At 42.0% G+C, this 26,033-nt stretch overlaps 1 protein-coding gene across 1 annotated transcript in view; it reads right to left on the reverse strand.

Annotated features, from left to right (window-relative positions):
- asap2a (ArfGAP with SH3 domain, ankyrin repeat and PH domain 2a) overlaps positions 1 to 26,033 on the reverse strand; it is a 71,615-nt gene that overhangs the window by 20,486 nt on the left and 25,096 nt on the right. Inside the window, exons 2-6 of the mRNA XM_080480518.1 lie at positions 22,236 to 22,308; positions 13,152 to 13,297; positions 9,984 to 10,058; positions 3,468 to 3,517; positions 493 to 622 (exon numbers count right to left, since the gene is read on the reverse strand). Of these exons, the coding sequence (XP_080336644.1) occupies positions 493 to 622; positions 3,468 to 3,517; positions 9,984 to 10,058; positions 13,152 to 13,297; positions 22,236 to 22,308 (474 nt within the window). The remainder of the gene's footprint in view (positions 1 to 492; positions 623 to 3,467; positions 3,518 to 9,983; positions 10,059 to 13,151; positions 13,298 to 22,235; positions 22,309 to 26,033) is intronic.

A 26,033-nucleotide genomic window follows, 5' to 3' on the forward strand; every position in this document is an offset into this window, starting at 1 on the left:
CTGAATTTATTATGACAGAATTTTTTCTCAGAATTCAGATTATATCAAATCAAAATAAGAAAAAAAAATAGAATAAGAATAAATAATTTCCCCATAGAAATCGTAGTTTAATCTGAACTGACATATTTCTCTGAATTCTGACTGTTATCTCAGTTTTTGGGGGGGAAAAGTCTGAATAAATGTAAATAATAATAAGAAAAAGGAAGGAATTATTCAGCCCTGAATCGCTTCCATGTTTAACAAAATCAAGTTGTACATTTTCTCAGAAAGCAACATTAAAGTCAAACGTCCAGTCGAGCAGCATAATGAGACATCTGTATTCTGATGTCTGTAGTCAGTGTGACGCATGCGGGTCAAAATGTGACTTTTCCAGACACTACAGTCGTTATCGTCTTAGAGTTAAATCATTTGAAACGTCTTCTGGTGAAAACCTCCCCAGTTCGTTCTCTTCCGGTCGGCGCGGCGACTCATCGACTCGTCAGTCGGACTCACCTCGCACATCTGAAGCTGGAAGAACCTCCGCTCCTTCTCCATCTCCTCAGCGATCTCCGCCCCGCTGATCTCCGTCCTGATCATGCCGTGCTGCCTGGCATGTTCCTTCTTCTCCTTCTCTATCTTGGTGCTGGAAGGTGGCAACACAAGTCAAAGATCAACGCTTCGCATAAACATCCAGAACGACGCCACAGACACAACGAAGACGTCAGATTGTGCACAATCAGCCCTCTGCAGCCAGACTTGTGGAAGCAATGTCACATTAACGGCTCTGAAACTGATTGTAAGACTTATATCACCTCTCTGTTGTTAGTTTAAAAGTAACATGGAATTATTGGTCAAGAAACGGCTAAAATCCCACAGAAGAAAACTACATCTGTCCACATGTTTAATGTTGCCTGACAGTCTCCACTCAGGGCTGATTTCACACAAATTCTGCATCTCTCACACACGATCATGAACAACAAAGAAACAAACAATAAAACAGCACACAAGAGACAGGAAGCAGCGGTCCATGCAGGAGGTCATCCTTTTCCATATGCTGGACGTTCTGACAGCATATTTCGACCAAACATGACTCAGCACAGTTTCTGCTTAGAGGAACATCCGGGTCCAAATCTGTGATCACTCACCAGAGAGCCGGTACACACGTTCATGCGACGCAAAAACACAACTTCAAAATGCAAAATAAGACTTTAAAATCAAGAAATCAAAGCCAGACTCACAGAGTGCGGATACAAGTTACTACCTACCCCTTAGAGGCTGGTAACTGTGTTTGTTAATGAGCAAACCTTTTTTTATTATTATTTATCATGAGAATAACCACGATGCTGAGATAAACTAAACAGATCTGTGCTTTTGCTTTATACTAGAAAAAGCACAGCATGTGTACCCTCAAAAAAGTAAATCCGCCTGGTATGTCATATGGTTTTCTTTATTTGGGCTTCAAGCAAACACAACAGTGTGGAAACGATAAAACTGATTCCAGTGTTTTGACTGAGTTTTCCTGCACAGCGCGTCCTCGTCTGAGGTTTTAACATAAGTCACACTCAACTGCAGAGGTTTTGTCGTTATTCATGTGATGGGGCACAAGGTTTAATAACTTTTACTATTACACTATTTGATCTAAACTATAATACAATATATAATGGCTGCATTAGCCTCTACTCATGATTTAGGTACAATATGTGAAGAAACCACAGGGGGTGATGTTTCCAACAGGCATTTTCTTTCCCAGCAATATTTACTCCTGTTACAGGAAATCCTGACGAAAAATAAAGTTGAGTTTGAGACGAAAGTTCACTTCTTAGAGGAAAAATGTTTTACAGGTACAAGAAAAGTTATAGAATGAAGTTGTGGGTGTGTATACTTCTAAAGTAAAAAGCCTCAACTGGTTTGTGTCCTATGTTGGTTTTAAATTTCTTATGGATCCCCCAAAAATGCATCTTTTAATGGGAACTTCCCCTTAAGACTTTTATTTTGCAGATGATTAGATTCACAAAGTCTTCTGTGTGGCAACTTCCTGTCAAGCTTGACCTTGTTTGTGTAAACAATAATGAGAGCTGTTGTCCATGAACACGACCATTGTGTAGAGTTAAAGTAAATTTCTCTGGAGTGACTCTACAAAGACTTGAAGGTCTTGACTTGAAAATCTACTACACACACTTTGACGTCACACACTCCCCTTCAGTGCAATAACACTCAATCTGATTGGTCCAAATACACATGGCTGCATGTGTGTCTACATCTTCTTTGAATGACTTTTTCAATCTTTTTTAAATTCATTTTAACTAAACAAACAGCCGGACGAACTTTGATTGGGATGTGCTTTAAAAGTAAAATGATTGATTTAAGGATTATTTGTTATAAAATAAAATACAACAGAAACCCAGAGTTTTTTCTGCCTGCAGCAGCTTCGGTCATAAACTGGCCGCTTGGCCTCGTTTTCCAGTCAGAGAACGCTGCAGGCTTAAATCAGCACATGCATCTTCAGCTCTGACAGTGTTACAGCATCGTCAGAGCTGCGACCGACACACAGACACATGTTCGCCAGGCCGTTTGGCCACGAGCCAAACTGACAGCGGCCCAACCCAACGCGAGGCCGAGGATCCATTCACCTTCAATACTGTCGGCTCAGGAGGAGACAAAACAAATAAAAACTGCACTTTTGGGTTTCTCTCTGAAAGCTAATACAATTAAAAAAAATTGTCTTATTTTAGGAATTAAAGATGAGTCACTCCCAGAATGAGCAGCATGAACGTGAGATGATCCTCCAGACTCAAAACAAGGCAAGGTGTCGGATACCAACACAAACATAATTTGGGACTCGCTGCTGTGTCAACACCAAATCATTTCATCTCTCTGCGTCTGTGAATGTGAAAGGAGCTTCTTATTACAGAAACAGACGGCAGAGAGATCAGATACCAACAGATGAGCATCTCTGATAAACCAGGACGGCAGGATATGATTAGTTGATTCTCCAATCAGGCAGAAAACTGGACTCTATTGACGGCTTCTGTTCACCATCAATAGAGTCAAATGATAAGAGCATCCAGACGAGCCGTCGACGTGACGGACAAAGTCCCAACCGCTTGATCAAACCAGCTCGGAGAGAAGATGTATTACCCTTTCAGTAAAGAATGTCCTTTGCAGCTTGTAAAATACATGAAAGTGCTATAAAACGGCTGTGGTGTGCATGCACAGTCACAGGAGTGCGTGTGGGAGTGTGAGCGGGGAGCTGGAGAGTGACGGCGAGTTATTCACATTATCAGGGATGTGCTGACATATTAATCACACCGGGGGGAGATTTAGAGGTGGAGCACAGTTAGTCAGACAGAGATGAGACAGACAGAGCACACTTCAACAGGTGTCGGGCGAAAATATCAAAATGCTCTACTTAAACAAACTCAAGTAGTAAACTATCAAATATCTTGTTATCCGTTTATGTTGAATAGAGTAAGAAAATATCTTCTTACACTTTTGTTTCGTAGTCCTTCCAGGCTTTATCAAAAGGCTTTTTCAGATCCTGTGAAAACAAAACAAAGACAAATGATGAGACATTATAAGATAAATAATAACTCAGGAATAAAACTTGATGATTTCAAAGACTTTATCAACAGTCAGAATGACACACAAAAACAAAAAGAGAGAAAAATTACAAGTTATTACTCAAATTTCCAGGTTTGATAAAAGGTCTGCTGGTGAAGACTCAATGAAAACTTGATAAAGGAGGGAGGGGAGGAAACATAATCATAATTAAAAAGGTTTGTAATCGAGTACCTGAACTACAAGGCAGGTAGTGAGTCAGAGCTCACTTATAACTAACCTCGTTGTGTTTTAATTTTTTCACTTGGTGCACAATACGTGTCATTAATTCCCCTCATGGTAAAAACCATGTAACCTCATTTTAACTTAACTTGAGAGCTACTTTTGTCTTTAGTGTGATGGAATATGTAACTATGAACTGAAAATGTTTGATAAAGTTTTTAACAAAAAAATAAAAACAACAACTCAAGAACAAGCTGGTTTTAATTTTCTTAGCAGTCAATAAGAACATCAACGAAGGTGCAGCCAGCAGCTAATAAAACAGTTCATTTTCAAGATCACTGATCCACTAGTTTCACCTAAAACAGGAAATGCTGAGGCACAATATGTAGTTGTATTAGAATTTATGGTGTAAAACAACTTGGCTGGATTTCAATCCGAGCGAGTTTCAAAGCTGCTCCAAGAACATTTCTTCTCATTTTACTCCGAGACAGACACAAAATGGCTGTAACACAATCTGTCCAGCTTGTTGTCCAGCGAGACAGAAAAAACATCATCCATCAGCGGTGCTTGGTAACCTTCAAGTGTTCAGAAAAAATTCCTTTCTCCCTCACTAATGAACGTGTGTGTGTGTGTGTGTGTGTGTGTGTGTGTGTGTGTGTGTGTGTGTGTGTGTGTGTGTGTGTGTGTGTGTGTGTGTGTGTGTGTGCTGACTCATCCTGCAGCTGTCTGACACTCACTGTGAGAGGCTCCAGTGTGAAAGCGTCCCAGGATGTTGTAATCGTTTGTGTGTGTGTGGTTTCTCTGGCGCGATATAAAACACGTAACGCTGATTTCTCACCGTTTTGTTTGAACGGTTCGCAGCTGCTTGAGCAGAACCGTACTTGCTGAAGTGCTGCTGATTAAGCAGCGATTAGGACGAACAAAAGTAGACGTGACTGTGTGCGATTGGCCCAACAAACATTGAATTGTGTACCGACAAAACCAGAATGTCATGAAAATGTTTTTTTTTTAACACGATCAACAATAAGAAGTAAAGCATGTAACAGACTTCATGTTGGTGTAGTTTCTGTTAATAAATGTGATCACTATACATCTTTTGTCCAGCTGGAAGACAGTTGTTAGAGGATCCAGAAAGGATTGATCCCTCAGCTGACCTGGAGGCTCAGCCTGTGGTTCAGGTTCACAGTGGCTCACTAGACCAAGTCAAGAGCCACTCAGCCGTTCACTCGGCCAGCTCAAGGGCACAGAGGAAAGAGGGTAGAAGGCCGTACAAATACCAACAGCAACCACAACAAAAAAAAGGCTGAAACCGGGACAGTGAAGAAAGGAGAGGAAGCTGCTAAAAGAATTCACTCCAGGTCAACAGAGAGGAGAGAAGGAGTGAGCGGAAGGAAATGTCAGAGCCACAGAGAGCAGAAAAATTGTAACAATGGCTAAAAATACCAGGCGCAGGCCTGGTCGGGCCGGGCCGGGCCGGGCCAGGAAGGGCAGAGGAGAATAGGCCAGGGCACAGGGGTAAAACACTCCCTCTGAGGGTTGGCGGCTCTTAGCGCCCTGCTGAAGTCTCTGACCGAATTCAAAGTACAGATCATCCATGTCCTGCCCTTTACAATGGCCTTCATTTGCAAAGATGCCACTTCATTCACTTCATACAAACATACGTATCCATGAATATCATATCCAGTCACAGTTTTCCCCCCGACATGGGGGATTTAGTTGGGGACTTTGTCTGATTAATTACAAGTGTTGATCACACACTGATGGCTGTTTGTGCTAGAAATGGAAACACTTGATGGAGGAGAAAGGTGAGCCGTGTGGACAGACCATGATGAAACTGGGAGGAATTCACCATAGCTCTTTATTTCATCATCAACGTAGCGGCAGGAGGGTCAGACGCCTTCAAATCAGGATGAATTGGAGCAGAAATATATTGAACACAAACATGTTGAAGCCAAACGGACTGGTGAGCGGAGACATTCAGGGACAGTCTGGGGATCAATGTCTGTCTGGAAGAGGTGGAAACGTCAGAAACCAGCGGGCCAGCTCACTTCTTCACACTCACATCCACCTCCTTGACAGACGAGTGCAACGTGAAACTTTTCATTTTCTGTGCAGCCAAAATCAAAGTTGCAGTCACTTGAAGGAGATGCTAATCTGTTGCAAAATCAGCTGCTTGGAAGTAAAAATGTACTTTCAGCACTTTTTTCCCCTCCAACAGCAAATCCGATATGTGTCATAGTGAGGACAGTGTGAGCTCGCTCTGGTATGCAACAAAGACAAAAGATGTAAAGTGAAGCTGATGAGCTGTCCATCACCTGTTAAGTGTATGAGAGACATCAGGCAGGAAACGGACATTTTGTCCTCAAATGTGTGAGAAGCAGAAAGAAATGGACTCGTGTGGGGATGTGAATGAGTTTGAGAAGGACTGGGTAGATCATGTGACCCACAGCGAGCAGCTTGGAGACGGTATTGAACGGCTTCTGCTAGTGCACATATATTTGTTCTTGGTTGAGTTACTTTAGACTCTACTGGGATTTCACTTCACGCTAAACAAGGGCCAAGCGAGCAGCGACCTCTTATCTCAGATCTGTTAGAGCAAACATGCGTGGGGACCTCGGGGTGTGTGAGAGCCACAGCGAGGCCGTGCACAGCTGGACTCGCATCGGTCTCCTAACACAGCAGATTTTATAGAGGCCGTCCAAACACCGCCACTGAACGGAGATGAGCTGATATGACTCACGGCCCGCTAAAAAACACAGACCGGTCGATAAGCGGAGGATGAGCGGGGGGTCGACCGAGGCCGGACATCATGCCGGGTCCGCTCTGAAAGTCCAGTGTTTGCACAACAGAACGTTAAACTCAGCAGTTTCTCCTGAGTGAGAGCCGGTTCATTGCTCTCGTTTTATAGTGGTATTACAGCGTCTGAGGTGTATCCTGAGATTAAACCGCCAACTGGGTACTAAAATCATTTCAGTCACACCACCTGCCTCTTCGTGTCTTTTCACTCAACTGTGAGCCAACGATGGTGAAAAACTACAGACAATCTATAGCTGGAATCCCAATTTGGTGGTTTCGACACTCAGAGGCAGATAAGGAGGGAGGTGTGGAGGTTTGACAGCAGTGGCAGGTTGTTATGGTAGACCTCTCGAAGCAGAGCAATTAGCAGCTGACTCCCGGCGGGGAACCTTCAGCCCGGAGGAAACGACGGTCACCGGGTAGCCAATAAACTCAAGAGGTAAATCAAAACTAACGACTGTTAGAGGAGCACTTCAAAACACCACAGTGCATCTGAACTGAGAGAAAGTTAGGGGGAATTCAATTTATGTTTTTTCAACTAAAAGTCCCACACACTCTTCTGTAAGGGAACATTTTCCTGTACGTGTTCGACAACGGGTCTATTTGACGTTTCTCACAGTCCCTTGTGGATGGTGGAATAAATAGAACTTACTAATGTTAGATTTGTGTGTTCTCAGTGTGACACTTCACGGCGCTCTCTCCCTCCTCTCCCTGTCCAAACAGCCTGTCAGGCTGGTCTGGACTCCTTCCTGCTGTACACTCTCCTAACAGGTACTTCCCCTGGGACTGCAGGATAATGACAGAGGGCGAGGGCGATGATGAAGGGAAAAAACAAACGAGGGAAAACCTGCAGGCTGCGGAGGTAAGAAGCAGGTCGGGACGAAGGAGCAGCTGTGAATGAAGTCTGTCACTTTGTCAGTACAGCCGAGTTTCTTTTCTTCACAGCAATGAAAGTTGAGTTTCTGGATCCGTGTGACATTTCGGTGAGCGTGTGTCCTGAGGTTTAAGAATCAGTAGCAGCTCATTAGCACTGTGTCATCGAGGTAATGAGAATCATCCGAGGGCTAATGAGCAATAAGCGGGGAAGCATTACAGATGTGACGCGCTGCCACAGTGGGGCAGGAGAGTGAAAGGATGGATGGAGGGATGGAGGGATGGAGGGCGGGATGGCTGCAGAGTTAAAACAGCCACAAGAAGACAAAGGAAGGAAATTTCAGAGCAGAAAAGCTGACGGAGGCTGAAAAGAGAAACACGGCACTTGAGAGAGCCACAAAAGAGCAACAAAAGGGGGGAGCAACAGTTCACAGGTCGAGACGGTGCCAAGTGGCTCGGGGTCACAGAGACAACTGCCGTCTCCATGGCAACCAGCCTCATTAGAGCCCACTTAATCACATCATACCTCAACGAAAACTAAAGCCAGTCATGTGTCTCAGGAGCAAAAGGTCAGCGAGCGGCGAGGACAGTAACTGAGTGTGATTACATTAGAGAGCAGCACAGACTGGTGACCAGCGTGTGTCTGGGTTTAGTCTGAGTGGAAGAGTAATGCTTTACAAGAATATCTAGACCTCAATGTGCTATTGGAGTCAACTATCGATATTCATGTTGCGTGCTCAAAAGCAGAAATATCTGCTTGTTTTCTACACAGATTCTGGGAATAGTAGAAATATGATGATAATGTTGCTGTATCAAACTGATCCCTCAACCAGAAAGAACACATACTGATGAATAAACGATGGTTAAAAGTGCTTTAAAACCACTGAAGAGGTAAAAGTGATCATTACAGCCACATTCAATAGAAATGACTTTCATGACAGAGTTCTTCCCTTGATCCGTTAATAACCAACCGTCAGCTGTTTCATAAATAAACTGGACAAAGAAACACTGAACAACTCCAGTTTAAGTACGTTTAAACTATAATTAAGTCATTTTAGTTACTTCTGATGGCTCTTCTTATAAGAAAATTCAATATATTGCCAAAGCTATTTGCTTGACAGCCTTCACATGCACATGAGCTTATTTGATGTCGGTCCATCCTTTGCAGCTATAAGCGATTCACCTCTTCTAGGAAGACTTTCCACAAGATTTAGGAGTCTTTATGGGAATTGTGGACCATTAGTGAGGACACACTGATGGCCTGGCTCAGTCTCCGCTTTAATTCATCCTGAAGGTCTTCTGTCAGGTTGCGGTCGGGACTCTGTGCAGGAGTCAAAGTGGACCATCCAGGTCTTTGTGGACCTGCTTTGTGCACCGGCCATGTTGGAACAGGAAGAGTAGGAAAAGTAGGAAGTTGGAAGAGCGAAGCTGCCCAAAAGGTCCTGGTATGTTGTGGCGGGGTTCGCTCCTGTTCAAAGAACAACCTCCGTAATTCCAAATGGCAAGTCGACTTTTTCCTTTTATTGTCCCCAAACAGTGCCGGTGCTCGATATTTACAGTGAGAAAAAATATTTACAATAAGAACTGAAAAACATAACCATGAGCCCAGCTCTTCCTTTAGCTGGGTGGTTTGAAAAAAACAGGTCTATTCGAGTCGTGTTGCTCTACAGTGCAACTTCCAGTAATGACTCCCGTATGCAGCTTTGCCTACGGCTCTTATACCGTTATGCCCCTCCCAGGGGTGTGATTGAGTCCTCTGCACCAATCATAATTTAATAACACAAATAATAATAACATCCTATTTTTAGGACACTTCATTTTTCCATTTAAATGAACAAAAACATTCTCCAAATAAAGTCACGACATACTTCCCTTTATAAACAAAAATTAATACTTAAACCAAACACCCAACGATCACATGACCGTAAAGTCCCGCTCAGGCTTCGTTATAAACCCGGGGGTTAACTCCACCCCCGTCTTGCCTGTCACCAGGCGTCATGTCACCGGTAAGTGTTGTGTGTGTGTGTGTGTGTGAGGATGTTTGAATGTATGCGCAGGTCAAACATAGCCAGTCCAAGTGTGCACCCCTGGCTGACTATACTAACAGGTGGGGAACGAAAGATGAATTCAGTGAATGATGTCATGCGAAATACGGAGGGGAATGAGGAAATGAGTGTGGCGTGTATCGTGGTGTGGCGTCTGCTACGCAGGATGTGTGTGTGTGTGTGTATGCGTTCGGGTGTCACTGCGCGTTCACTGACCGAGGGTCTCCGCTGCCTGCGTAACAGCAGGGCAGAGTGCGAGCGAGTGCGGGCGAGTGTGTGCGAGCGCGGGCGAGCGCGTGCGTGTGTTTGTTGCCCCGTTGCTGATGGAGCCGCTCCATCACATATGTTGAAGCTTTCAGAGTTTCTTTCACTGGAACTAAGGCGCTGAGCCCAACCCTCCAAAAACAAGTCCACACCATAATCCGCTAAATTTTACATTTTGATCCATACCGTTAAACTTCCTGCTGGGTATTCTGTCATTAAATATGATGCCAATATCAGCTTTCTTACCCCTTTGACCCCCTTCAGGTCTCCTTTCAGCAGGCTGTCCAGGGGAAAGGTGATGATGTTGTTCATGTTCTGGAACTGGAGGAAGATGAAGAGAGACACACGGGTTACATCAGGAAGACTTGAAGAGCATCAGACTGAACATCAGGCAGAGTAATCACTAATGATATCCTGTAATCCTGAGTGTGTGCCTCTCTTTCTCTGATACACACACACACACAACTTGAAGTCTTCCGTCTCCACAAACATCATTAGAGATGCGACAGGCCTTAAAGAGGAGTGTCAGACTTATGGGGACAACAAATAGTTCAGTTGGATCGAGTAGTGAAACTAAAGCACAATAATGTCTGAATAACCAGAACTCCTCATATCGATTTGTTTTATTGTAAACATTTACAAAGACATTGTGAATAAATAATATTTGTAGACGCAACATGAACAAGTTGCCATTTTCAAAGACTAATAAATGCACTTTGGATATTTGGGAGATTAATTCTACTGGTGAGTTCTGATAAGAGTTCTTTATATTTATGTGAAATCAAATGTGCTGCTGTGAGGTTTTTTTCTCAATAAGATAACATTGCAGATAAAACAATTTTTTGTCATACCTTATTTTACCCCAGTTCCTTTTATGTAAAGCTAAAGTGACTGAATATGTAATATTATATTCTTTCACAATTTCCAAGGTCATCTTGTGGATAAAAACATATCAAAAGAGAGAAATCTTGGTCTATATCATCTCTAAATGAAGTCCTGTGTGTAACGCTGCATGCATGTATTGTATTTTATTAATCCATTCATTAAAAAAAGAAAATAAAAAATTTAATATTAACATAAAAGTTTACAAACTTCTGAATGAAAAAGAGCAGAAGGAAGAATAATTTTATATAATCTGCCCCTTTGTACCAATAATCAGTTCACAACAGCATGAGAAAACAACAACAAACAACAATGATTGAGAAGCAGGCACCGCCACTCATTCATGTCAAATTTGTCTTTCATAAGAAACAAAATTAAACAAACCAGAAAACTACACAAAAGAACAAAACAGACCAGCAAAAGGGTAGACATCAGCAACAACACAAAAAGAAAAACAAAAAAAAGACCCAAAGACATTATGGTACTTTAGAGAAGTTCATTGTATTTCAATAATATACTTGTTTTAATTAGATGTTTAAATCTTATATTTGCTTTACATTCTTTTAAATACGTGCTCAGATTGTTCCATAATGTGACCCCTTTGGCAGAAATGCAACGCTCCTTTAATTTTGTCCTAAACTTTGGTTTCATAAAGATCTCTTTTCCTTTTAAGTTATGCTTACCCTGATGCACTTTATACATAATTTGCAAAATGCTGTGATCCACAATGTCATTGAACTCCAACAGTTTTAACTGAAAGAATAATGGGTTGTAGGATGTCTGTGTTCTTTTCTGCTCATTATTCGTATGGTTCTTTTCTGCAATATGAAGACTGACTGGATGTTTTCTTACATGCATTTCCCCAAACTTCAACACAGTAGGTCAGATAAGGAACAATCAGACAGTTATATAAAATATACAGAGCTTTGTTATCCAATAGATCCTTTACTTTGTGTAGTACAGCAATTGTTTTTGATATTTTCATGTTTGTATAATTTATGTGTGATTTCCAGCTCAAATTCTCATCAATCATAACACCCAAAAGTTTGGTTTCCCTCACTCTATTTATTTCAATATTATCTATAATAACTGAGCATTTGATATCTTTCCTTTGGTTACTAAATACCATGAAGTTTGTTTTTCCCAAATTTAGTGACAATTTCTCAATGTCAAACCAGTCTTTTATTTTATCAATTTCATTATTGACTTCTTCTAACACCAGTGTTAAATGTTCCCCAGAATAAAATAAAGTTGTATCATCTGCAAAGAGAATACATTTGAGCAGTTTAGAAACACAAACAAAATCATTGACGAATAAAATATATAGTTTTGGCCCAAGGACCGACCCTTGAGGCACACCAATCTAAGAAACTGAATTGAACCGTTTCAAGATGACACGCTGAGTTCCAGGCCGATTTCAGGCTTCTGCTCTGAAAGTTCTAGATTCAGTCAGAGCAGTGATTCTCAGGCCTGTTCTGGGTCGCAGGCCTGTTCTGGGTGGGTCACGGCAGCTCGGAAATACATAACTCTGTATTTAAAATGCGTTTCGTGTCTCTTTTATTCCAAAATTGTTTTTATTTTGACAGGCATATGTCAGAAAAGTGCAGTAGAAACATCTCCAACGCATGCCTGTCGAAAGTCTTTGATTGCCGTTGATTATTAAGTTTGTGTTAATGTTCGGATGCAAGATGGCGAAGCGCGATTATGACCAGAGTAGATTGAGGATAAAAAGGGTCAGAAACCCCAGAGTGTGGTCTGTCGTCAAGTACTTTGAAGTGAGAGCATCAAACCAACTGATCTGAGAGTAGCTCTGTCGACTCTCACCCAAGACATTCAAACTCTTCTCAAGAGTAAAGCACATGCCCAACTGTCTCAGTAACTTCCACAAATGAACAAAAAAAACCCCACAACAAACACCCCCGACCGAGGAGCAGTGGCTGTGCACTGTGGAGAAGATTTATCTAACAGAGAGATTCACACACAAACAGACTACAAGAGCCACAATTTAATAATGGTAAAAATGGACAAACTACAGATAACAGGCGGAGGACCACAACACCATCACTTCTATCCGACAACAAGGACTTGATTCATGACAAAGCTGAATACTTAACGATGTATATGTGTTACACCTCACCACCATTATTGTTAAAGAAAACCAGAACAAAAAATAAGTTAAAAAAACGACCTTGATATTTATTTTATTCACTTTTGTTCATACAGTTGTCAAGGTCTTCCTCAGTTTCTTATTAATTTGCTCTGACAGGCATTTTGCACCGAAAAATATATAAAAGATGTGTTGTCAACATATATTTTTGAAGAACACATGTTGTTGGTTGAATTCTAAAAAATGTGGGTCACGACTTAATGACCGTGGGAAAATGTGGGTCCCAGGGTGAGACCAGCTGAGAACCCCTGAGTTAGAGGACAGACACAGTGACCCCGGAGCATCCAGACAATTAAGAGACAGCGTGGAAATGTCTCTTTGTCCCTGAAGATTATTACCAAACACCCCCAGTCCCGTCTACTCACAAGGTTTTTGAAGAGTGCCGTGAGCTCCTTGGTGAAGACGGAGAACTTGAGGAAGGCTGAGCCCAGGTCAGGATCGTCTCTGTACACGCAGTTTTCTCCAAACTTCTCCAGAGCCTGAGTGTACTGCTCCTCGTTCTCCACATGAGCTGGGAAAACACACACAAACACAAAGTGGTGAGCTTCGACAGGTATTGGGAATCAGACCAAGGTCTTCCACCGTCTGGTTTTTACAAGTCAAAAATCAATCCGTGCGCATTAATAATGCATGTTGGTCTTTCTGTGGGTAACATTACATGGGGGGGGTCAGCACTCTGCTAACAGGACTGACAGGTTTCCATGCTCTCTGTTATTATCCTCAAACTCCTGCAAGAGATGAATACTGTGAGCATCACTGATGTGCAGGATCAGAAGAGCGTTCATCTCTTCTTCATAAAGTGTTGCGACAGAAGCCGTTTAGTCGAGTGAAAAACACACGAAAGGGTTTATGAGACATGCATGAGATTTTTGAATTTTTCATGTTCAATATCATTTTGTGATGCCAGGAATTTCTATGTGGTGTACAAAGAACAGCAACCTGCTTCCTTTAGGAAGAAAAGATTCATCTGAAACCACAAACCTTTCATTTACTTAGTCGTCTTTCTTTCCACACGTCACACAAATAACCCTCACCTCAGGGTGAGCTTTCCCAGAAACTATTGATCCAACTCATTTAGTGTCCCTACAACTATTTTCCCGCAGTGCTATAGAATAAACACAAGTTAGAAAAGTTAGACGTAATTCAGTGAAAGTTTGAGGGAGACACTGCAGAGTGGCTGAAGGTGATGGTAGGCCGTGTTAGTTTTAATAACCCAACACCAGGTTAAACCCAGGTGACCAGCTGGTTACAAGTTAAACCTCTGGGAGCGAGGGATGCCGTGCCAGGTTGCTATGACGACAAAGAGGGAAACAAGAGAGGACGGATGGGTGATAAGACATTTAATGGGTAATAAAAAATATCAAAGATGAAAAAGAAGAAACAGATAAAGAGGGATACCGACTTTTTTAAGACACCTGCATCATGACTCAGCAAGCAGACACATGAAAGAGGCCACAGAGGTTCACAGATGTGGCAGGTTTCTAGATGAAGCCGGATAAGCTCAGGTCTCGGGCGCTCAGATATCCATCATGTGATTAAAAGAGAGGCTGAAAGCTTCAGAGTCACGACCTGCAGGCTTCCCCCACATGACACCAATCTAATTTTACACACAATCTAATGCAATAGGTGAGCTGAAGACGCACTGCCATGAGATGGTGAACATAGCTCAACAGTGTGCAGCAGCTTACAGACTTGTGGGGTTTATGATGACTGGAGAAAGCAGATTTAATGCCTCATCGAGATATTCTCCGATAACGTCCTAAAGAAAGAGGATTCAGTTTCTCTGTGCCTCCAAAACCCATATTGCACTTTGTTTCTAGAGAAAAGGAAACACCTCAGTTAGGAAGTTGAATAGTGCTGAGAGGAACTCCAATTGAAGCTCAGTAGTCATGGAAACGTGACGCTTCAAACACTTTGAGAGGGAAGCAGGTTTCATCCCTCCAGATGACATTTCATGGTCAGTGATCGTGAAATATGGTGGACAGTCGGTCATTACCGATGAAAATGCCCTTGGTCCGGTTAATATTTACTTAAAACTGGTCTCATGTCCGAATTTTTCATTTATTGATTTCGAACGTAGGAACGATTAAAATGAGATGAAACAAATGAAAAAAAAAATAATACAAAACTAAATAAAAAGTCAATTTCAATATAACACACATTTGACTCGTTGGAAAAGGGATAGGAAGAAGCCCGGGCTTATCAAGTCCTACCCCCATTCTTCACCCATTGACAAATGCAAAATCCAATAAAATAACTAAACAGGCAATACAAAAGAAAACTAAAAACTACTCCAATCAAGCTATTTATGAAAACAGAATAAATAAAAAAAACACACAAAAAAGACTATCACTCTGAAAAAGCCAAGAACCTTCCAGTTTTTCATATCGATGGGCGCCGCCATTTTGAATGGTGACGTCACGTCACATGACTCGGCAGTGGTTTCCGGTTCCTGTTTGATGATTCTACTGAAGTATTTGGTGTTCATAGGGATTTTTGTTCTTTTTTGACATTATGACAAGGTTTCAGAGTCATTTGTGAATTCTAGTTTACAGCCGAAGCATTTCAGCTTTATTGTGAATTTTCTGTTCTTTTTTCACATTATGTTCACATTATGTTTCACTTCTGTTTTGACAGTTTGTGATGTTAATAAACTTTTTATTACCATAAACCTGCCTTATTCTTCATAGTTTTGCAAATAAACAATAGCTTGGGGAGTAGTTAAATATTTTCATCCCACTTTACTTCGGTCCAGTAAAAACTGCTTGATTACTGGACCAGTGTCCGGGGGAAAAAATTTGCATTTTGCAATCCCTGCATGGTACGAGAACTCTTTATGAGTTTCTAAATCAACCATCAATCCAAACAAGGTTTTCCACCTTTTAAAAGATTGGCAGCTTCTACGGAAAAAACATCTGCAGCGAAATGTCTTAAAACTGGGTCCAGTAAGAGAAAGAGCACTGCTATTTGGAAGTACAAATACCAAAAGACAAAAGACAACATTCTTCTTTGACGCTGGCTTATTTATCACAATTTTCAAAATGTTTGATATCGTGCAGCTCTATACTTAAACGGTGATCGCTGTCCTGTTGTGGAAACTCACACTTTAAATCTCAGCTCCAGTTGCCGGCCCAGTGGCTCGGACCAGCCGCTGGCGGGCTGTTGTTTTTAAAGTGGCAGATGAAAGCGCCCATTTTGCCTTTCAGCGCCAACAAACAGCACGAAGCCCCCCCCCCGGGGGCTGCTTCATGTGTATTTACTGCGGCATGAACACAGGGCGCATGCATCCTGCAGTACGGAGAAGCTGCAGACCTTTAAGAGTCGCACGGCACGAGCACACGGCGTTAACGTGGCAGGAAAGAGGGAGAGAGACACGGACAGAGGCGACATTTTCTAAGGTTTACTCTGAAAACATGATTAGCTCACTCGCGCTTGGAAAATGTTGACGAAACATTTCCACGACTTGATGTTGACGTTCTGTGGCTCGGGGGTTTCTGGGTAAAAAGCCTTCTTCCTGTAAAACGTCCCTTTTTTAAAAATATGATTATTACACACTTGTAACTCTCATTCAAGCTGATGAATGTATTTCACTCGCTATCCCGGATAGTTGGCAGTCCTTGTTTATTGGGATCTTTAAGACTGTATTTGCTGTGTTCTGTCCAGTCTGCAGCTTTAATCACCGTGTGAGGGAGAAAAGTTTTATTCCTCCCCAAGATGAAGATACTTCAGCAGGAAAAGTGTGGGCAGATTCCCCTCAAAAGGTGCAATTTACCTCCCTGGCGGTCTACATCACATTTGGGCCTTTTCCCCTTCAGTATATCAAATCCTTCAATAAACATCCTCCACATGTATACAGTGTCCAGAATCACTTTTACAAAAACTGATTCATAAGCAAAATGGGATATTTATTGGGGGGGGGGCGAATAAACACATTTGTGGATTTCAAAAAAGATCGGGATGATGTGAAAATGAAAAAAAGAAGAAGAAAACAAACCTGCGGACAACACCGCTGATTTGACCAGTTTTACAGTTCTATGGGACGAATGTTGATCCAAATGAACAAGGACAGTTAAAGTGACTAAAACAGAGCTGAAGTGACCTTCACGGGGGTACGGTGGACCTCAGGAAACTTAAAGCCACCTAATGACATACTGTGTTGTGAACCAAACGTTTCACCATATCTTCTCTAAACATACATGTGCACAAACAGAAACATAATCATCCAGGATTATCTCACATCCCGAAGGCTTGGTTTTAAAGTTTCTTCCATCACACACACACTCACACACCGGTTTAATCACCCGAACGCAGACTGTCCTCTGCTTCCTCTCTCCCACACTCGCTCCGTCACGTTGGGCTCCGTCAGGCTCCGACTCTCACTAAAACAATGTGCGGACGACCTCGGATCAATCCCATATCTCCCTGTGGACGCTTTGAAAACAGCTCTGGACTCTGCGTCCGTTCCACAATAAGACGAGCAGCAGAGTGAAAGGAGGGTGGTTCTCGCCACGATTTAGACACGAAGACTCGTGGACGGTGAAGGACAGTCACACACGTTTTTAGAATACCTGGAAAAAACTTAGATAAAGAGAACATGGAAACTCCAAAAGGCCTCAAACTGGACTTGAACCAGCGATATTCTCCGTTACCGCGACGCCACTGAGTGGCCAGTTTCACGGTCACACATAATAAATGGGATTAGATGTCACAGCAGTCTTTATGACTGAAAGAACATTTTCAATAATTGTGACCAAATAAAACTTGTTTGGAGCCAAAAACCATTTTTAACCTTAAGATTAAGAGGGATTTTAAGTCCACACACACATGGGCGGTGCACTGATGAGACCGACAGGATGTTGTCTCACTTCTCTTCTGATTACGAGAAACAAACTGAACATTGCTCTTGACACAGTCCAGTTTTTTTTATCCAAGATCACCCCCAGATATCTGTAGTCTTCCACAGAGTCCACACTGTCCCTGGATGGAGACGGAGGACACGGACACACGCGTCCTCCTCAGGTCCACCACCAACTCTGGTCTTTGTCACATTGAACTGCTGCTGGTTCTGCTCACACCAAGTGACTAAGTTGTCCACAGTCTCGCTGTACTCTGAGACATCACCACGCCGATACGTCCGACACATTAAATAATCTGGTTTAAGAATCAGATGTAACTCAAGTTCGAATACATGTGAAGGCTGGCGAAAAAATACTTTTGGCAATATAGTGTATATTCCCAAAATGTCCAACTTCTTCAATTTCACTCTCCGTCTTCTTCTCTCTTATGATCGACAGGAACGGATGATGAAATAGAACAAAGCAATTTCTTATGAGAATGAATGAATTTACCCGACGATAAAAGCTACACTTTCTCTTAGTGCAGCTGCAATACTAATAGAACCAGCTACTAAAGGTCGTTCCATATTTTCATAGAGGCATTTAACGTATGCTCAGACACTTCCACTCATACATCCTGCTATGAGATCACATTCAAACTTTGAGAAGTCGGCCTTTTGAGCCTATATACATGATAAAATTCAGTGTTTTTCTGCTGCAGCTCAGGCTGAAGGTCTGCAGAGCAGGTTTGAGTCCTCCTGCAGCTCCTCTCCATCGACTCTGCTTCTTCAGAGCTCTGTGATGATGCTGCTGCTGCTGTTTTATTCATCAAAACACCACGAGCCGACACCCTGACAGCTCCCTGCAGCAGAAAAAGGCTTCCGCTGTGTCTCTCACTTCTTTCAGTCTCTTATTTACACTAGTTTCTTTGTCTCGACTATAAGCTCATATTCCTTCTCCATTCTATGTTCCAAAATGTGTGAAATTGTTTAATACGGCTTCGGTCTCTGCATCATCTCCTCCATCGCTGCTGATAATGTCTTCCAGGGGTTTTGGGCTCGACAGCCAGTCATATCAGAAAAACTAAGGGAGCCCGTGTTGGTTCCCTGTTGTGTGTCTCATTATTCACACTCTTCCCAGCGTCCTCCCTGGGGAGCAACAGAAAACTCTGTGCTTTTATTTTCTTTCTCTAAACATACAGACTGTAGAAATCGCTCTGCGATGCTGCTGCCCTTCCTACACACCAGACTCTGGATCTAAATATTTCCGATACACATTGTTGTTGAGGTCCGAGTTAATTTTCAGTGGTTAACTGAAACTTTGAACTATTTATACACATTACTGTGGATTTCATTGGGTAGTTTATATACTTGAGGAATTAAATTTCAGTCAGATGAAACTGAACATAATACTTTATAATTGATAGAATTTGATTTGAAACTGCATTTAATTTGTAACGTGAAATAAGTTCAAACGTTCAGAATATAAATTCTCTTTTGAATTTAAATTCAGCGTTTCTGCTCCTGACATTATAGTCACTAAACTGACTTTCATTTGAGGATTAAATACTATTGAATTTCAAACTGTTTAAATTTCAGAGTCACATTTAAAGTAGACAATTTAATCTTGACCAAAAAAAGGTGAATTTCAAGTAATACAACTTTTATTTAGAGTTTAGGGTTCAGGTTTCATTGAGAATTTATTTTTTAAGGTGAATATTACATTTAGCTATTTAAATTCAATTTCTAGTTATCAATTTCAAATGCATTTTTACAATTCCAATTTAAGTTTTTGGAAGATAATTACATATTTAGAATTTAAATTCAGATTCTGAATTTCAGTTAAATACATTTTTTGCGTGATAATTCAATTATAAGAATTCTGATTTAATTTATAGACTCAAATTCAGTTTCTAATGGCACATTTGTTCCATAAATTTTGACCTTGTAAAGGTGCTTTCAGGTTCAAAAAGTTAAAACCGCAGTTTTTTTCCTCCATATGTAGAAAACGAGACCAATTTTAGGCCTGTTTTGGTCTCAATCAGCTTCTCTGTGCCTAATGGGAACGGCTCTCGTCTCTCTGTGTACCTTTTTCTGATGAGCAAGGTAGCACAGTTATTTTAACGAAGCTTTACTTCTGAGAAACAGCAGCATAAACAGAGAGCAAAGGAAACCCTAGAGGTGCAAGCCACAAAAACCAAACGCTATAATGAAAGGAGTCTTAGAGGCTTTGAAAAGTTAAGCTCAACTGCAGAGTCAAGTGACACACCGGGGACTTTGAGCAAGTTGCTGCATCGCTGCGGAGTGAACGTGAATCTGTGCAGCTGTGAGTATAAAGCACAGGTCCAATAAACAGTGAAGATTTATTTCATCACTTCCGACTAACATGATGGAGACGTGGAGTCAGATTGTTTGCGATGTATCAGACAGATTAACCGTCCTCCCACAGTGCAGGCCACAGTGTTGCTCCTGGAAACACTGATAGAAATCTACACAAGCTTCAGCGTTCACGTTCCCAGACAAGACAGGTTTGTCCGCCTGTTTTTAAATTTGCATCGGCAGATTTGCTTTTTGCTTGTAATGAAAACAAATTTCAACTGCTTTAAACGGAAGCGTCTGCAGCTCTCAGACACGCGCGGCAATAGCCACGCCTGAAGACACAGAGAGGAAACGAAACCTCTACTGAGCGCTCATCAATATCAATATGAAGAATATCAGACAGATTTATGTTGCAAGCGATAACCAGGAGTTCCTGGTTATCTGGTAAGCAATGATTATCATCATCATCATCAATTAACTATCATCTCCTCTATTGATCTAAATTATCTGATCTGAGTAAACATTAATTAGTCTTTCCCATGAGATGGGGACATGGTTTTCTTCACTGGAATTTAATCCCGGTTCATCTTACCAATAGGTGACTTTGGAAAACCAACATGATATTTTACTGATGTGGAAATTTGTTTGTTTCCAAATGGCTGCAACATCCTTTTTTTTTCCCTATTCAAGGGAGTCGAAAGGTTCCTGTGCACCTTGATGACTGTGTTTCCACTGAAGCTGAAGCCCCAGGAAAAGTTTGTTTTGTGTAAGAATCAACATGGAGGATACAAAAGTGTAAAGATAGGCTTTGTGGTGTTTTTTCCACATGTCGGCACTGAATTAATTGCACCGTGTTATTGATCAAATGTATCATGTACTTATTTCCATGTCATTCATTATGCCTTCAATAAAAACAGGAGAAAAAAAAAAGATAAACCACCATGAATATTTGATAAATAAACCAGACACCATTAAGATCTGAAAAGAACTGAACACTTCAGCTATATGCAGATGATTTATTCATGTATAACAGGTTCATTTAACTGCAGGTATCATGTAAACATCTGTTTTCACTGTACAGGAGTGTGTGTGTGTGTGTGTGTGTGTGTGTGTGTGTGTGTGTGTGTGTGTGTGTGTGTGTGTGTGTGTGTGTGTGTGTGTGTGTGTGTGTGTGTGTCCCAGCTGTTCCTTCTGGGGTCTGGATCAGACAGCTGTCCCTCCAGTCTGAACAGGGCTCACACTGTTCTCAAAAAGACGTGTTCAGCACATTGTTCAGAGAGACCCCCCCGCCCCCCTCTCTCTCCCTCCCAGCGGGTTTCTGCTAAACAAAAGACACTGAAAACACCCAACATGGCACCGCCTGCCACAATGAGCCTGCTAATCACACACGCACGCACGCACGAATAAAATCATGAGATGTAATGGAAAACATTAAATTGACTTCAAAACAAATTTAATACGACACCTGTTTTTTCTATGAAACTAAAGAAAACTGCTTAGCCATGAATTAACGACAGTAATATACATGAGTATCAACGACTGCTGAACGCTGATATGTGATGCTCTGTTTTTCAAAACATCTTTTAGAACCAGTTGAAATGACCAAAATATTGAAAATATTAACATTGACACGTCAATCTGTAAGTAAAGTGAATTGTATGACCATTTATTTTAATCTGAAAGAGCACAGTGCTTCTTATTAAGGGTACTCGAAGTAATTGATACTCTTTAATGTCTGACAATGGTGCTCAATAGTGTGCAGGCAATCTTTTGAAGAACTCCAGTTAGGTCCATGTCATTTGTTTAGCTGGGAAAGTTTGATTTTACTCAATTTAATGAAAAAAGTGGTGCATAAGGTTGTTATTAACACTATTTTACACGACAGTGCTCAAGAGTTCAATTCCAAAGTTACTTAACAAGAGTTTAATAAGGCGGTTATACACAAGACAAACAAATCATAAGGGATTTTAAAAAGATCCATTGGCTTTTGAACACTTCAAATGTTAACACTAATTGCCGTTTGTTGGATTTTAACCATAAAATCTGTGAGTGATCTAATAACGCCAGCATGTAATAGACAAATGTAACACAGAACTCTTCAACTGCATTCGCATTTTTAAAAAAAAAAGACAGTTTTTTCCTGTTACAACCTCCCTCAAATGTGCGTTCACGGATTAAATCGTCTGACAAACGCTGCATAATTAGTCAAATGAGAGTCAAAGGTTACGCTTCAAAGGGACGGCCTTCTGTCTGAGAGACAGACATGAAAACACTGGGACAAGACGGGGGGACTCACCCAGACCAGATGCGTAGATGGCCTTCACAGACTTCTTCATCTTGTACAGGACACTGCGATCCACATCCAGAGCCTGAACACACAATTCATTCTACTCAATACTCAGATTTACACAAGAATTACACTTTACAAGCAATAACATGTTGACAGTACATGTGAATTCAGTTTTTTTGGGTCAGTCTTCTTAACAGGATGGTTGCACAGTCTAAACGGACCACGTTACAGCAAAATGCAGTTGCGTACAACAAATGGCTGTGTTTTTACTGAATAGTACTAATCAACCACAGTTTTCTTCCATGTTTAAAACTTTGTCAATTTGCGTTTCACTCTATTTCAACAATGTAAAGGAATTATTCACAGTGAATGTATCATTAGGAACCCTATGGCGGCACCTCGTTGGGTACATGAAAGGTCAATGTCTTCAGTATGTTGTCCAAGCCTCACGACCGTACACAGATTTTACATCCTTGTTTTCACTACTTCCTTTGACAGCCTTGTGATTGTTGCTGATGCAGTTAATTCACTTTATTTGTGACATTTGAGGCCCCGTTTACACAACAACATTCAATGTGACAACACCTCATCCGTTAAAAAAGGGGGGGTGCGTTTACACTGCAGCAGCAGACACACAGACAATGACGTAGTTAGTATGGCGGACCACGGGAGGGTGCCGTCGCTTGTTTTTGTAATGAAACCACACAAACATGTGACAAACATGAGGACAATACACTATAAAAGTCAACAAAATCGAGAGAACTCCACATTGGTATGGACTGATGAAGAAACGGATGTTATTAGGGGTGAGTCTCCACTATAAAACTACTGATGTGTACTAAAAAACTAGACTATGGACCATGAGTCATACCACTACGGGGGCTGCCATGTTTGTTTACAGGTGCATGAGCAGACAGAATTATTAACAAAGGTGGGGTGGATGGTGTGGGTATGCTCATGCGCAGTAAGAGCACTCCGCCGCCTTGTGTAGTCTCTGCAGAAGGGAATCGCGACCATGAAAGAAACGTTCCACCTTGGGAGCCGGTTTGAAACCTTTGTGGATACAGTGGACCTGCACACCAGTGTCGTGTAAACGTGGCCCAAGCTGAGATATAGGAACTGGTTGTTAACAGGGAACCAGAGAAATGATGAGAGAATAAGGCAGTATCATCAGCAAACAGGTGCATATTTAAATCCTGGTCTTTTACTCTTCAAAGGTTGAATATGTTTCTATTTAATCTGCTGTGTGGATATATATCCTTCAGCAGAAGGTTGGAATTTATGTTTGTGCAAGAACATGCATATTAAATTCTAATCTTCACATCAACTTCTACAAACAAGGAACCATCAAACTGCATAGTGACCATGAGAGGAGTGTGTGAGCTTCAAAAGCTTTTAAATTAGACCACCTCTGCCCATTCTATGAAAATCTTTAATTAGGTCAACATACTGTATAAAGACCTCCATAGGATGTGCGTGCACTATCCGAACGTCTGATGAGAGGGCGGCGAATCAGAAGGAAGGCGTTATTAATTTGATTTGATGGGTTTCTCTCTGTTAAAAGCACCTAGACATGACTGTGTTGTATGTGGTGCTATATAAATAAAGTTGAATTGAATGAACAGGCTTCATTTGTGCTTTACTGAATTAAATGATCTGTTTTGTCCTGAGTGCATGCCACCATGTGGTGTGTACAGTGTGTGTGTGAGTACATTATCCCCACTCTCACTGTGTGCAATGTATTATTCAAGACAAAGCTAAGAATAGACCTGACCTGCCTCATTAGCTCTGTGTGTGTGTGTGTGTGTGTGTGTGTGTGTGTGTGTGTGTGTGTGTGTGTGTGTGTGTGTGTGTGTGTGTGTGTGTGTGTGTGTGTGTGTGTGTGTGTGTGTTATAATACGGGCAGTGTTGTATTGATGTGTATGTACACACACACACATGAATAACCACCATCACACCAACACTTTCCTTCCACTGCACCAGGCCCAGGCTCAGTAATCACTGCAAACACTGAACGTCCAGCTGGAACAAAGCACCACTATGTTGGTGACGAGTGAGCCAGTCTATTGGGATGAGGGGGATTTTAGGAAATGAGTTTTTAGGGGCTTTATTAACTCTGTCCGCCCCAACGGGCCAAAGCTGGCGCCACTTTTGGCGGCCCTGCTCCCCATCTGACCGACGCATATCAGATCTCTCTCCATTCCGAAAGCACGGACACACAAAGGTTCCCATTCATCAGCACACACGCGTACACTGTACACATCCCCTCGTGGACACTCTCCTCTCTGCAACAGAGCGGGATGGAATGACAAAACTTATTAAATCCATAAATTCATTCTGTTTTTAATATCTGCAGCACTCAGTTTTCCCCAGACTGGAGTTTCATCCACTCCAACACAACAGGGACCGAGAGAGAAAAGACAGTGGAGACTTTGAAAAGGAACGTGACAGATAAATGAAGTATCAGAGGATGGAGGGCGGTCAGAACATGAAGAGAACGCAGCTCAAAGAAAAGACAAGAACGATGACAATGTGCTCTTTCACTCTTGTCAATGGAAGCAACCTATAAAGTGTGAGCCGGGGGGGGGGGGGGGGGTCAATCTGTTGGGGTGTACAGTTACACTGCAAGAACTCAGCAGAGGAAAGATAACATGCAGGCCTAATGAAAGAGTGAGCTCATAAAGCCAAGGTCACATTAATCTGTGTGCTGTCACTGTACTCGATGTTGCGGCCAATAGTGGGTCTGTATTCAACAGAAAGTCAGGATTCAGCAGGGCCACACAGGTCTCTCGGGACTAAACTCCGGCTCAGGGTCCAGCGTCCGTCCGTATTTAAAGTGTCCATCTGTCAGTCCATTGTCAGTGTGTCTCCTTGTTTCTATTACAGACTATCTGATTGCAAGGCCGCAGTTTGTCAGGACGGGGAACCGAGTCTCTGAGACACTGCAGTGGAGCAGCGGAGTTCCACAGAGAGCAGTTCTAGCTCCAGTCCTGTTCACTCTTTACACATCAGACTATAAAAGCAACTCAAGAGTCTTGCCACGTTCACGAGTATTACGACGATACTGCTGTTGTGGCCTGTGTGACGTGTGGACAGGAGAAGGATACAGGGAGCTTGTGGAGGCTTTCACTGATCGGAGCGGTAAGAACGGGCTCCTCTTCAACACCACCAAGACCAAGGAGACGGCACTGGACCTCACCATAAACAATAACAAGGGTCTGGGGAAGCTTGTTACAGAAGCAGGCTCGGTGTTTAGAAAGCATCTGGACTCTGTGACAACTGTGGTAAAGTATCATACAAGGGTCAGAATAAAAGCCATCATGACAATTCTAACCATCCTCTGGACAGAATCCTGGTGGGACAAAGAAGCAGCCGCAGTGAGAGGCTCATCCGTTTGAGGAGGTGGATGGAGGAGAAGGGAAGACGCTGATGGTTGCAGAATTGTGATAGTTTATTCCTCTTTTAGCACACACTGGACTAACATCGGTCATTTCACACACACCTGCAGTATGGCACCGGAGCGCAACAGGACAACAACAAACCACACCTCCCAAAACCAAAACATGCTATGACTCCATTTCCCACAATGCACTTGTCATTTAAAGTGACACGCTAAGCATGTAGGGTTGTTCGGTATACCGGTGCTGTCGCCTTTAAAACGATACTATACTGGGCCCGGCCAGTACCGGTATCTTTTTTCTGCAGAGCTTCACTGTGTTGTAATTTGCAGCGAGGAGAGTCCTCAGTCTCTCTGTGGGGGAAGCGTCGGCTCTGCTTTCTGACTTGTTTTGGATGTTTTGGACA

The sequence above is a fragment of the Lipophrys pholis genome (assembly GCF_963383615.2).
Source record: "Lipophrys pholis genome assembly, chromosome: 14".
NCBI lineage: Eukaryota > Metazoa > Chordata > Actinopteri > Blenniiformes > Blenniidae > Lipophrys > Lipophrys pholis.